At 36.3% G+C, this 15,289-nt stretch overlaps 2 protein-coding genes across 2 annotated transcripts in view; both read left to right on the top strand.

Annotated features, from left to right (window-relative positions):
• LOC136339721 (large ribosomal subunit protein uL10m-like) overlaps positions 1-15,289 on the top strand; it is a 236,614-nt gene that overhangs the window by 16,135 nt on the left and 205,190 nt on the right. The window lies entirely within an intron of this gene.
• On the top strand, positions 4,697-11,149 carry LOC136339733 (protein lethal(3)malignant blood neoplasm 1-like). The gene is made up of 10 exons (XM_066283177.1): positions 4,697-4,845; positions 6,588-6,711; positions 8,955-9,086; positions 9,136-9,339; positions 9,399-9,509; positions 9,570-9,689; positions 9,738-10,319; positions 10,374-10,511; positions 10,564-10,693; positions 10,900-11,149. Exons 1-10 carry the CDS (start codon positions 4,828-4,830, stop codon positions 11,078-11,080), a joined length of 1,740 nt encoding a protein of 579 aa, XP_066139274.1. The 5' UTR covers positions 4,697-4,827; the 3' UTR covers positions 11,081-11,149.

The following is a 15,289-nucleotide window of genomic DNA, read 5'->3' as shown; positions in this document are numbered from 1 at the left end:
GCCCACGCGTTAACAAACCAACGTTGCCGATGACTTCCGGCAAATATCGCGTGCGGTTTTTCTTTGGCCTAAATTTGACTATTCCTACCATTGAATACGTCATGTCATGTGAAACTGGCTTCGTCCGTTCATAAAACAAAACAAAAAAAATTAGGATACTAGACAATGTGATGAAGCAGCCACTGAGAAAACTGAAATCTTGGTTGATAATCGGCTGTAGTCGAACTTTCGTAAGTGGTATTAATGAAGTGGTTGCTTATGGAACATCCGCCAAACGGAAACCTGAGTTGCGACCATACCCTGCGCAATTGGCAAGTGCTAGTCGCAGGTTCATCTGCAACTCGGTAAAAACTTCTTCCTTAAACTGGACCGTCCTCACTGTTCTTTCTGAACCAGTATCGTGCACGTTTGGGTTCGAAGTACCAATCTGGGCACGTCGCCGATGAATTTCAATAAACTTTTTGTATGTTGGGGCTGCTGCCTTGCACGATAGCGCTCTTGACAAAGCGGTGCAGCAGCTTTTGTCAGATATGCCGAGGGCGTACCTGCCAGTGCTTAATTGGTGCGGATCTTCACAAAGACTGATCGTTTTGCGAATTTTGGAAATTTGTACAATTAACGAGTAAACGTGTCAAACTGGCCATCAACAATTTTTATTGTCAGCCTTGGCTGAGATAAACATTTCGCAAAAAGTACTTAATAGGGGACTTCCAGTTCAAGAACGACACTTTGAAGAGTTTCTGTAGTTTATTCTGTGCAAACGAATTGAAATAAAACATATTAAAGCTCGATGGAGCGCATTTTTGCGCATAACCGTCTTAAAGCGTCGTGAGGTCGTAGTGCCTTAGGGACACATTTGCGAACACGGGCTCTTATACTCAGACGTCTTCCATTGCTGCACTGAACGATCCCCAGAAGTTTAATTTCGCAGTTATGAAATACCCCGTATATTATGAATATTGAAAATACCAAAGTTCGCCCCTAATCGTGATTGTACTTCATTATCTCATTAGTTAAGGTGAATAATAATGATTTGTTTTATATCAACATTCAAAATCCAATCCGGTAATCGAAAAATTAACGAAGAATTTCCTCGACATTTGACTCGTCCTGGGGAACGGAGAACGATCAAGGCTTCTCCTCGAAATTCCGGCTCAATTAGCCATTTCGTGTAAAAATATGTAAAAATCATTACGTGAGAATAAAACCATTTACACAGATATTTAATCTTTAAATGTCAACGAAGAGGATGAGTTGCAGGTGAAGGCCTTGAAACAAGGAGAAATGTGTGCGTCTCAAGAGGAATCTGCCAGTATGGGAGAAATTTTCCACGTTAACGATCGGACATTAAGGTCGACTATTGATACGTAATGGTGTTTTTGCTAAATGATTCAACACATAAATAATCGAGTATTACAAAATAAGATTGATGTCAAATTGATGTTTTCTGTGCTAATAATCAACAATATCGGAATATTTTATCAGGTGCATGCATCAAGATAGGAATATGATGGATATGAACAAAGAATTGTCGCTGATTTTTGCCTGGAGCACAAATTCATTCGTTTTTCCTTAGCTGCACACGTTCATTCGTAAACTTAAAATCGATCATTTTCGCATCCCTTTTTAGTTACTTGTGCAATGTGGCCATTATAAAAATGAACAGATGCAGGAGTGGATATTTCCCATTGTAAATCCTGAAATGCCGTTTTATGACTGGAAACCTGACAAAAGTAGTGTCTTTTTTTCCTTTTTAGGACGTTCATATGCGACATATTAAAAATAGAAAAAATACAATTCCTCGCAAGTAGACTTTGAAAAAACCCGATCATTTTTTGAACGGTTTTTATTAGATTATTAATAAAAAAGGCGACAATCAAAATTTTAAGAAAATTGCAACAGTCAAAACAAAAAAAAAACATTTTTTCATAAAAAAAAAAAAAAGTCAATGCATTTCTTGGGCACATAAATGAAAACGACGTATTTAAACAAACAAACAACATTGAAAAAACACAAACAAAACTTAAAATAATTAGTAACGAGGCGGGTACCCTTCATTCCATTGCGGTTTCCTTTATTCTTCTCTTCTTTCACCAACGATTTGGCATAGCCTTAATGGGTGCCAACATTAACAACATTCCTTATGAGTAGAGTATCACACTCGCTTCTTAATAGTGTCGAATAAATCTGGATTATTTTTACGTTCTGTTGTCTCAAGGTCTCCTTTAACATTGTTGCATAAATATTCAATCGGATTAAGATCCGGACTGCAGGAAGGTCATTTCAGAAGAAACACGGGATTCCGTTTGAACCAACAATCAAAACTGCTGCATAGTTATCTTGCTGAACTTTCCGAATTGCAGGCAAGTTCTCTTTGGTACACAGTAAACATTACGGTCTCGATTATGTTTCTGTGTTGGACTTGATTCATGATTTCCGCAGTTTTATTTATAGGGCCTACCCCGACCTAGGAAAAACAACCTCAAAATTGTCCACCACATTCAAATATCCACTAATCACATTCAAGTTTTACTGTGATTAGGATGTACTTAGGATTGTATTCCTGGTTCGGGGTTGGATACACATACCATCCCCCATCTGATTCTATGCGATTAATTTTTCTTCCTTTAGACCAAAGAACGTATCTCAACTGGGACAAAGGTCATGCCTTATGGTCCTTAGCCAACTGAATTCTAGCCGAGCGATTTTTTTTGCTATGGATTTTCTACGCGCAACTCATCCATGCAAATTGGCTTCATCCAGACGACATCTAATTGCACGAAAGGATAACTATGAGTTGTTATTTCCACGAAAATTAATAAAACTGACTTTAAAGAATTGTAAAGAGCGGAAATTTTTGAGAATGACGGCCTTTCGGAGAGTTCTTGACTCTCAACGGATTCCTGAGAAAACTACTCACTCTTCGGAGAAGAAAATCATCTATTTACTGCACATAAATTTTTAATAATAATCACACGTTTTTAGGGTCATAATCACCTATTTTTTACAGCAGGGGCCATGCTCAAAACTTAAAATTCCACAGTATTTTCCCTATTTCGATCGCATTGATCAGGTCTTGCCACCTCTCAAGATCCTCCACCCCCATGTGCTACGCGATTTCTTCAACCTTGTGAATGTGACGATGATCTGCATTAGGGTCGCATCCAATAAGCTGATTCGTTGACGATTTCCTTAGTTAGAGAGTTTGATTATCCAGCCTGAATTTATCCATAAGGGGTTAATTTCTATAAATGAAATAACGGCACACCATTATTTGCTTCCTTAGTTCCATAGAAACCATCGTCCTGGTAAAGTTGTCAACAGTCTAATCGATCTGTCCTCAGCAATAATTCTTCAAGCAGCTATTCACAGAGCTTAACATCAATGATCGTGATCCTACTTCCGTCTTGTTCCAAAATGCAGTTAATGAATATCGCTGGCGCCATCTGCAGTGAAGGCGAGCACGTGCATCAAGTCGCTAGTGCAGTGAAGATTGCTGTTCAGTTGCGCCAGTCTCTGATAGGTGCCGCCAAAAATTGAGTGAATAGATTTGTGTCGGTAAGGATTTATCGCGATCTACGCCTTATTCTGGTAAAACTCCTGCGGCAAAAGCTTCAAAAAGCTTTTGTGGCAGAATCGATCCCTCGTTTTAGTATTGCCTAACAGATGGCACTGTATTTTGTAAATTAATTTTTTTTTTGCATTCTGGACTCACGATACATTTTTTAAATTATTTTAATTTAATAGATTTTAAATAATGTAATTTAGATATCCAAAAATAAGAAATAATAAATAACATAGATTTTTAAATAAATGATGATGCGTGGCCGACGAATTTTCACACATTTTTTCTCTTTCAACTGTTGATACATTTGGCAATATTTTAAAACGTAGAAACATTTATGATGGTTAATAACAACTACCTGCACATTCACATCATACGTATTTCTGTGATCAATTGATCTCCTTCACAGCTTTTGCATCCAACCGGCACACCAATCAAGGCAAACCAAGAAGAATTAACATATTTCCATTAGAACCAAGCCCTTGCAACCTTCGTTCGTCGTGATCGTTCGCGAAGCATGATATCATTCTTCTTCACTTCATCTACAAATCATAGAATAAGTTTTTTATGCTCTCCATTTTTTTAAGGTACTTTCTCGCATGTGACGTCAGAAAGATCGCCGAGGAAGGCGCGCGGATGACCATGGAGAAGAACTACAGAATTTGCAAATGTAAATAATGATGTTAAAACGATTTTTAATGGCTTTATATACTTATAATATTTTTACAGTAAATTTCCTACGACAAATAGTTTATATACATATAATGACACTATCTGAGTTAAAGTATTGTTATTTATCCCATATATCGCTAATGAAAAGAATACTAAACACTCAAGGATAGCACTGACGGTTCTATTTATTGATTCCAATTGTTGTTGCCAATGAAGATTTAGGTAAGAGATCAGCAAACGAATGAGGTTTTCGCACGATTTCATTTGCAGATAATTCAGGAAAATCTGGAAAGGGAGTAGGAAGGAACACAACTTCACGCGCAAATTTCAAATCGCGACTCCCGAAACTTTTGAAAGTTCTTCTGATAATTCTACGAACCTTCTCTAATTGTCGAACTTCATTTCTTGCAACATTATATTTCATCTTCTTTGTCCAGTGGAGGGAGTAATGATAAAAGCTGAAAGATGCTGAAAATTCATTCTGCCGAGGGTTAGCAAATTATTAATAATAAATTTTTTTCAAAGCTGAAAGGAAGTGCACATTTTCACACTAGTTAAAAACGCCCTCAGTAAGTAACAAACAGTGCGCCATGGTTGTGTTTAACAAGGTAAATAAATTTATACCAAAAGCCATAATTTTGATGAAATGTGTGTTACGGTCCAATTTAAAATTTTTGGGGTTCTTTTTGCCAGTTTTCATTTAAAAAAATCATTATTTTATATCATTAACACAACTTCGCAATTTTCTAAGTTAAATTTTCGAATCTATTTATAAAAATTTAAATTTGATTTCCTGTGTATAAGTTTATTGAAATATGATCGAACCTTGAGTTTATTGATTAAACATTTTAGGCCGATGCATTTCGGTTCATATATTATGTCACCTTTAATTTGGACCTCGCCGTTTCTTCAAGATCTCATTTACAAGCGATTTCAGTAGCCTCATCTTCAGCTTGATATTCGAGCCTCGCAATTGCCAATGTATAATTTAGCTTTGAAGAGTTTGATTTGTTCTTGGCGACTTAAAATGGCATTGAATCGCAATAATTTGCCTCTTCTACAATTGTTATTCAGATATCTGATTTTATATACGATTTGGTAATAATTCAATAACGAGTCTCTCACGTTTGAACCAGCATATGGCTCCGTGCAAGGTTGACAAATAAAGCGGTTTCGATCTAGGATGTCTGAGTAAATTGTTAGGCAAATATTGGATGAATTTGGTGCAATTAAAAGTAAAAATTAGAAAATGAACACGCGGAAAAATTCTGAAAAATGGTTCATCAGCCCTGTAACTTAAGAATCGATCAAACGCAACTGATCCTAATTACGAAATTCACTCTTTTTCCTGCCTTGCTTCGACCGTTTCTAAGACATTTTCATCTCAATTTTAGTTGTTTGGTACGTTAGATTCATCGATTATCTCTCGTTTTCAACCATATTCTCTAAATAAAACTTTTCCAATTTTCTACCACTCTAGCAGGTCTAACGATTTTCAACTTTAATGCCATTTTCGCATTCGATGCTCCAGTTAAATTCATTTTTCCCATGTAGAAATATCAAATGTAGTAAATTTTTGTTTTTTAACTCAATTCGTTAAAGACACACTTGCATTGCCGAACGTTATTAATTCTTCCTAAATGAAAGTCGAAGAACCTTCTTTATCTTTAAGTGGATCGACATCGAATATCTCATTTTCAGTGGAATTGTTAATGATTCAAAAGGTTCCAAAACCTTAATTTAAATATCCGTAAAAAACTCTTATACGATCGATTTTAGGTAATTTAAACAAAAAACGGCACCTCGGAATTTTCGTCCGAATTTTCAGTTTGCGAATAAATATCTACTGTTTGCCACTTTTTAAATTTGAATCCTCGATATCTCGGAAAGCAGCGAGGAGCTGTCTTGGAGAATGGCTGACACGAATCGTCTCGGTGAGATTTCTAAGCCTGCGCAAACCAATTCTGAGCAGGTTTCGCGATTTTCAAAAATATTTCGAAAATTTTCAAATGAGAACAAAAACCCCAAAACCAAAAGTTGGGTTATCAAATACACAAATTTATATCTGGTATTGGATCTCCAAGGACAAATTCTATGCATTTTTGGAAACTCTGAAAGGCTTAAAAACTCCGAAGAAAATGCGAGAATTTAAAAATTTGAAAATCAAATACAGAAATATAAGTATGAGTAACGAAGCTAAGAATATTACTTGAATTTTTACTCTTTTTCCAATTTCCAGTTTCCAGAAGATTTGCAAATGCCAACATAAAATCTTATCTTTCCCTCTTTTATGGCTTTTTAAATTAGAGTGCATTTTCCTAACATTTTTCACAAGGAATCCAATTTTTAGGTATTTTTCCTAACAATTTTCTACTGCACCTCAATTGCTATAGCTCAGAAAGATCCAGACGAAGAAAGTCCTTACGAATTCGGATTTACGATAGACGGACAGCAACACAGGCATGAAAAAAAAGGTACGACATTACATGCGATCTCGGAAAATTCTTATAATTTTCCAAAAATATTACCCATAGAATTCCTTTAATAAATCTTTCCCGTGGAAAAAATACGCTGTTCTAAAAAAAATAAGTCAGGGAAAAACTCTTAAAGAGTCTCTTAAAATTCCATTAAAATATAGATCCCAAAACCTTTCTAGGATTTCTTGAAAGGAATTTAAAAAATGTCCCTCGAAAGGATTTTGTTTTAGTAGTTCTGCAAGATTGCTATCCAAATTCTTTAAAATTCAATGGAACATTGGATAACATCCACGAGACCTCAACAGTGTTGCCAATAGACAAATGCAATATAAAATTCCATAAAAATGCATTAAATTTTTTTTTTGTCACAAACAATTTCTGAAAATATCTTCGAGATACCCTAAAGGTTACTAAAATATTTTTAAAATTTTTTAAAAATGAATTCGCCTGACAAACGTTTGCCTTTAAGATCTCCGCAAAGTTTCCATGCCCCTATAAATTCATTTCATATGCTGAGAAACTTCATAGAACGGCGTTTATTAAAAATCTATAAAACAGCTTGAAAATAAAATTTGGTTTCATCTAATTTGAAAAAAATCATTAAAAAATTGCTTTTTTTGCCATTTAAACTTCCTTTTTTTAAAGAAGTTTCAAACTTCCTAGAAATCCTTCACTTTTGACTGAAACTCTTTACGAAACTCCTATGAGCATCTCAAGGAAAATTTCTGGAAACCCTCAATAAATTGCTCGGGATGTGTAAAATCTCGTGGATCCTCGAAAATTCCTCGACATTTCTCGAAATTTAAAATACAAAAAACTCCGTTAAATAGGCAACATGTTAGAAAATCAATACCAAAATTGAATAATTTCACAAAAAAATCCTGATTCGATTTTGATCAAATAGCTAGTCAAGCTTTACTCGATTCGATGAATTCTTATATTTACCAAACGTGATTCAGAATTCTAATAACTCTGTAATAGGGGTCGAAGCTGCAATTTATTCTTATGAACTTCAAGGTTCTCATTGTTTTTTAATTAATTATCACACTTATAACTTAATGAAATTACATCAGCAGCTAATTTTCCTTCTTCCTCGCGACCTTTCAACCGTGGTTTCCCTTTCCTGCCCGTTTTCATAAATCATATTTTGCGTATCGAAGAAAAGCTCTATTAATAATATTTCCGCTCTCTTTATCGGGGGATTTTCTCAAGAAATCGTTGCGTAAATGTATTGTGCCATGTCAAAAATCCATTGTCGAAATGAAACAGCGAAAACTAAAACAGCGAAACCTTTTCAACAGCGTGGCCAAACAATGCACAATGGCGGAAAAAAATCAATATTAACTCTATGAATATAAAAGGGCCTTCCAACGAATGGGACCGTTTATATAATAAAAGCCTTTCAAGTCTTTATTCCGTTGGAAAATATTATAAAAGCTTTCCTTGTTGCCCGCTTTCCATACTTCCCCTGGATCGTTCGGGTTCAGTTGGGTTGTTTGAGGTTAAACCCTGTATTGGAAAGGAAAGAAAAAAAAATCGTAGATCATATACACACATTCCTTTGGAAATCGCAACAAATGTGAGGAAAATGTTCCGGATGTTCTGCATCCAGATGAAAAGATGTATTTTTTCCCTGCTGATAATTAAGTTTCAGAGCACGTTGCAAATAATGCCCTTATTTTAAAAGCTTTGAAACTTCCAATATTTCCCTTAAAGCGCTTTCTCATTCAGAATTCATAATGAATTTGCTCTTGTCATTGTTGTTCGGCAAGTCCATTTTTCAATGATTAAATGAAAAAAACATGTTCGAGCTTTCGCCAAGTAAAGTTCTGCCACAATCAAGTCATCATTCAGTAATAATCTTGAATCTCCGTGAACCCTTGAATCTTTGAATTTAAGTTCGCTCAGTTGAGGTTCCGCCCCATTTCAAGTTGTTTCGGTACCCAATTTTGATACGTTTTTAGGAAAGTTTCGATTATATTTTGTAAATTTTGGTTATGATCAAGTTTCATGAATCGTTATACCAATATCAAAAGTTAGTTTTCTGGAGTTTCCAAGGGACTCTAAGAGAGTTTTTGAAAAATTCCAAAACTCAAATTCGTTTTTATCATGGGATTTCTCAGGAAGTTCGAAATAATTTTCAGAGAGTTTTATGGGGATGTTTTGTGATATTGCTCTGGTCGATTTCAAGTTAGGTCAACTCAATTAGCTGAAATGCCAATTCACGAATATCTGTTTAGACGACAAAGGAATAATCCAAGGCGAATTTGGGTTCATCACAGCGGATGGAATATACCACGTGACAGTTTATGCTACTGACGAAAATGGAAGTTTCAAAATTTTGAGTATGAGAAATCTCAGAATTAGCGCTCGTAAGTAGCTCAAGTTGGTATCGAATCAGTCTAATAAAAAAAAAAATAGCGTTGGATGGCTCTCCATTTAAAGGAGAAATTTCCCCTGAGGCTAATAAATACAGGAAGCAAGCTAACCTTCAACCTTTGCCTGAACTATCTCCTAATCCTCTTTCTCTGTCGGAACAGCCAGTCGTTCAGAAGACAATCACATCAACTGCCAAACCTGACTATGTTAAGTTTACCACCCAACCAACTATAAAACCTGGATGTGGTAAGAAACTTTCCTTCCCTACAGGCTTTCCGTAATACAGAATTAATCTGGATTTTCAGCCAGCTGTGGTTATGTGACGACTCGAAAGCCTGAGGCAGGTCAAAGAGTCTTCCCGTCGTTCCAAAGCAGCGCAGGACAAAATCGAAATGGAGTAAAGGACAAATCAGTAGGTAAAGATTTTGAGTACTTTCAAAGTAAACCATCAACTGACTCAAAACAAATCTTCGTAGATACACCCCCAGGAGACGACTATAAAAGAAATTTCCAACAACCAAACTTCCCAACCGCTGTTCACACCATCTCAGACCGCCGAGAGACTTCATCAAATGAACAACAAGTTCCTGCTAATGGTGAGTGTAAATTTTCTTCCATCGCTATGGTTTAAATTTTTCGTCCAGGAGGACCTACTCAAAACAGAATCTCCCAGAATCGACCACCTCCCTACCAGACATCTGCAGTCCCGCAAAACACCAAATACAATACCTTTGGTGATAGTCATGTCCCACAACGGGAATTCAATGCCTACAATACTTCTGCAGACTTTAAAAACACATTTAGTAATGTTCGATCCTCACAAGAGAAAACTAATCAGAATGTTGTTGTCGGAATAGAGAATCCATCAAATTCGAGTTTAGATGAATATATTGGCGCTCAGCCCAATGCTTATTCAAGCGGAGTTGGTGAGAATCCCAGTAGAATCAATGATAATGAGGATGCTAGTACCACTGGTAATGTTAATCCTCTTAGCATTACAAGAATTACTGGAGAAACTGCTGGTCCAAATAATGGTTTGATTGCTGGAGAAGTGAGAGAAAATAATTTCAATGGACAAATTGCTAATGAAAATTTCAGTAGAGTACCATCGTCACCAAGTACTAATTCTGCCATAGGTAAAAAATCTCCTGCACAAATTGGAAGCGCTTTGAGAAATGATGACAATCCTATCGGGTTGCCCCAGTTGGTCAATCAGGTTCAGTCAGGTTAAAAACCTTAAGGTTTCTATTTCTCCACTTTAATATTGTTTCGTATTTAAGGCAATCTTGAACCAAACCCTCTGCAATTTCCTGGACAAAGTCCAGTATCAACTTTGCCCCCCATTGCAGTTTCTAACGGAGTTATCCATGTAGGCGGAGACAGGAAACAAGACATTCCCATAAAAGACAAGTTTCCCGGTAAGTTTTCAAGAAGGAAAACTCATTCAATTTGGCAATACAATGTCTTCAGGAATGGAAGATGGCCTACCCGCAGGGGTTGATGAGAAAGATATCACTGACCTTTTATATAAGTTCCATTACACTGTTGGTTTCCATGGGCATTACGAGAAAGGCCTGAAAAATGGGGCCAAGATTGGAGGGTAAGGAAAAACATGTTTATTAATAACACGGTGCATTAAAGGATTGCTGGAGAAGTATCATTTAATTTCGACGTTTATTATATTAATTTGTGACACTTAACACCACATTCTAAAATGATTTAAGTGTTCCATTACAAAAATACGTCACAGTTCTTGGATGTTTTGCACCAACAAATCCCTTCTGAAATTTTTGATGGATTTTCTAGATATTTCGTGAATGGAAGGGATGGAATCAGCAGAGTTGTGACCTATATAGCAGATGAGAATGGTTATAGACCCAAAGTGCGATTTATCAACTTGGGTTTGGAATCTGAAGACACCCCTAAGGCCGAAACGGAGAAAACGTTTGGATTGAAGAGTTTTGAATTCGTTTGGTATCCCGTATAAAAGGAGAATTGTTTTTGGTTTATTTATAGAATTTTTAATATTAAAGAATGAATAGATTTATGTACAAAACTGGTTGGTTTAGTTAGTGTTTTTCTTAAGTGGTTTTAGCCACATTCCAAGAACGTTTCTTGAGTGATACATGTTTTTAAACACAGTTTGGTCAACTACAAGGATCTTTATGAAAAAACCATAATTTAGACCCCTCTTTACTCCTTTGACCGAACATGAATCTAAAATTAGGACCATTTCGAATGGTCATATCGAAACAAGAGAAAGAAAAGGCCCTTTCCAGAACATAGATTCATAATTACATACCAGTGACCAGACCAGACCAGACCAGACCAGACCAGACTTACTCTAGAATACGTTCTCATTGCTTCCTTTCAGGCCATTCCAGTTTGTTAAATAAAAACATATTTCGTTTTAGATCATTACAGAGTAGTCTGTACCTCCGAGGGTACAGACTACGTACCCTGTGTTCATTTGAAAACTTGTCATTCCGAATATCGCAAAAACGAAAACGCATTTATGAAAGTACTTAGTAAGGTGGTCTTCTTGGCTGCAAGGGAGTACGATTTTTGACATTACCTGCGTATCCCTAATTGTCACCCCTTGCCACCCGGCTACCTTCACTTGAAAATATTAAATGGTGCCCCCTATCGAGTTGCACCTCATATTAAAGGCAATTAAAAGTACAAACCATCGGTGCATTAAGAATCTCGATTTGCCCAAGAGGTTTCGAACAATCGAGGAAAAACGCAAGAAAGATCAATTTAATGCTATATATCAATGGGCCTAAAAACATTAATTTACCCTCAGCAAATGTGCAGGAATAACGTTTTTTGACGACTTGTAATTTTGTCACATTTAAGTTATTAGATGTCCAAAATAATTCAATCTGCTTTCGAACTGCTCTCGGACCTTTCAAAAAGTGTCTCTACTAATGTCCCGAAGTTCCGTAGTTATCCGATTTGTTAATTCATCAATATCTCTAGCATCTGATTTATAAACAAGTGATTTAAGATGCCCCCAAAGGAAAAAATCAGGAGGTGTCAAATCTGGAGATTTTGGAGGACCATCCAGCCATTAACGCACCGGTATGACATAATGTGGTTGTAGCCTGTCTTGTTGAAAGCACAGAATATTTCTGTTCAGTGGATAATGACCATTGTCATGTACTTGCGTTGCTACGGCCTCTGTGACGAGTTGATCAATTGACTCTTGTGACATATTGAGTTATAATACACGTTCATGGTTATCATCGATGAATATCGATTCAGCATGGAGGACTGAATATGGGGGTATTTGTTCATTCGGGTGGTATAGGGAAACCTGGAATTTTTTTTGCATGAGGAAGATCTTAGAAACTGACAAATAATTTACTATTATTGTTAAAGTGTTAGGATACTAAAAGTGGTTCCTTCCATAGAAAAAAGTCAATATTGCATTGATTTATGGTGCGATTCACGAATCTCCCAGGCAAACTGCAGCGGTTTTCAATGAGATACATCTTCACAAATATGTTTCACATACACATGCCATTCAGCTGTTGGAAAAATTTGAAATCACTAGTTTCGTACTGATCGCAAAACTAAGTAGTTATACAGTGTTAGATAAAGCTGCTTAGACCAAATTCCTAGACACACCACACACTTAACCACTGAGGAAAGTGTCCCATGAAACTCGAGTTTCATTGGGTCCAGTGAATAAAATAACAAAACTTCGTAAACTAGTGGAGGATTGGGAGGAAAGGTGCAATAGGACGGCCGGCGAGATCTCCTGACTTGACGTCGTTTGATTTTTTCCTTTGGGGGAGCGATAAACACGGTTCCTCGGGATATTAACGATTTATAAAATCGAATTAGAAAGTCGCAATCATATTTGTTCTTAAAATATTTTTCAAAAACAACTTGATAAATTTTAGAATTATTTCAGTCTAAATGACGCATCTTTAATGCAGTTTAATGTGAGATAGATATAGAGGTAGGGTTTAAGATTCTGAAGTTGGGGTGGTCGGACGTGCTTAAGTGATGTGCTTAATATCAATACTACTGGTTCCGAAAGCATTACCCATTACAAGCTTTGAAATCCCACCAATTGCATTTTGGTATCTCTTTTTCGTTCTGAATGCATTGGTATGGTAGGTTTTTGAAAACTGCATTCAATAGTGTATAGCGATTCAAATTCTATTGACTAATTTTCAAAAAGAGTAGGTAGACGTTTGGTTAAAAATGCCATACAAACTATTGTAGTACGTAAATAATGAAAAAACTTCCTCGTTCATAGAAATTTTTTTTGCGATTTGTGCTCACAGTCTTTGGTTATTTTAATTTTTTTTCTTAATTTAATTTTATTTTTTTAATTTTTTTTAATTTTTTTATTTTCTTAATTTAATTTTATTGTATTTTTTTTTATTTTCTTAATTTAATTTAATTTTTTTTTTACTAAGGAAGGCGAAGGAAGACGATTTGGGGCCTTACGATGTAGTAGACACTCCTGCTTCCAAGTAGACAAATGTAGGAACGAAAGTGACTAATTTTGAGCCCAACATCGACCACAGGCCAAAGACTCAACAGAATTGCTCATTAACATACACATTAAAATTACATTTATAGACTTTGAGTCGTACCAAAACAATGTTATTATGTTATACCCCTACGGATACGACGGTATATCGAGTTTATATCGAGGCGTTAAGTCACCAGAGAGTAGGTGTGTGGTTGCCATTATCGGAGCCACCGTACTAATATGGTAAGTGATTAAAAGTACCACTAACCAAAGAGACCGTTGGTTGTTACAGATAAAAGAGTTACATGGTTGTTGACCACGGTTCGGCCAAGGCTGGTCGTGGGCTTTGCCATTTTTTCTCATTGTGGCCTGAGAAACGGATCTGCAAGAACTCTTGAGGTTTCTAACTTTTCAACTGAATTCAATACCAATGCCAAGAACAATATTATACAAATAACAATAATGAAACAACGCAATTTGACCTTTTTATGCGGAGAAGGAAATCACGGAAGATCGATTAGGCTCTAATGGAACAACGTGCTGAAGCAATACATGTTCGAATGAACAGTTATCCTCGGATTGATATGGGATAAAGAGGTTTTTCGGGTAAAGGTCGAACAGATATTGATGGCTTTGATGCGCAATCCAAGATAGGTAAAAACGTCTACATCTACAGAGACCTTCGCCGGGTCACAGTTCAAAGAATCAAACATGGTTCATTATCTGAATCAGCCACTCCCGCCTTTTTTTATGCTAAGTAATTCCTGACCTTAAGCTCGAAAGAGATAATTTGCTATCAACAATAAGATTATAGCGTATCATGTAATGGTCAAGAATAATCCCATTATTTTCTTTTCAGTGAGAATAATGGTATTGTGGAATTGGGGATAACAACAGCAATTATACAGGGTGAAAGAGGGGAAAAATCGTGTTGTGTCGACGAGCTTGGGGTGTATCCTAAAAATTGTGAGAATTGTACCGAAAAGTCGTGTCGATTTCGGCATATGAGTTTTTCCAATCGAAACCTCAGTTTTCGGTAAGCAGAAGCACACCACATCCGAAGAGCGGTTTTTCGAAAATTTGTAAATTTTCCAAATTCTGTTTCGACTCCTCCTTCGAAACGCTGTTTCGATGACTGACAACACACAGGGTGTTCGCTGTATTGTGTTTTGACGCAATAAAAAATTATGTGCGTCGCATAACACCAACGTTCGTTCCAGGTATTTAAACAAACAATAAAAAGCGATAAATCTCGATAAGAATGACATTATGAGGTCAAAAACGCAGTCTTAAGGTTAAGGATTTTTGCACCATGAAGTCACGATTTTCAATCTTCAAGCCATCCGTTAACGTCACTATTATTCCTTTTTTGCCAGCCTAAGGTGAAATTGCAAACAAAACAAAGCCTGAATACCTGAATAAAACAGTTTGAATGTATGAATTAATGAAGAAAAATGATCAAGGTCGCGATATCCAAACCGACGATGATACAACGGTGCTAGAATTTCGCTGAGAATGGGCGGAATAGATGTGAAAGGCATAAACACACTAATGTTCGTTGAAGATGAGATGCACATCGTTTCATCCATATGACAAAGCATAAACGGGTGCGCCTAATTATATCAATAAACATCTTTCATTGAGATCGTTATTGGTTACTGCATTACTATAAAAGCTGATAAAACCGTTAATGGAAATTAC

The sequence above is a fragment of the Euwallacea fornicatus genome, chromosome 6 (assembly GCF_040115645.1).
Source record: "Euwallacea fornicatus isolate EFF26 chromosome 6, ASM4011564v1, whole genome shotgun sequence".
NCBI lineage: Eukaryota > Metazoa > Arthropoda > Insecta > Coleoptera > Curculionidae > Euwallacea > Euwallacea fornicatus.
The sequence above is the reverse complement of the archived record's forward strand: the minus strand, read 5'-3'. Positions and strand labels throughout refer to the sequence as shown.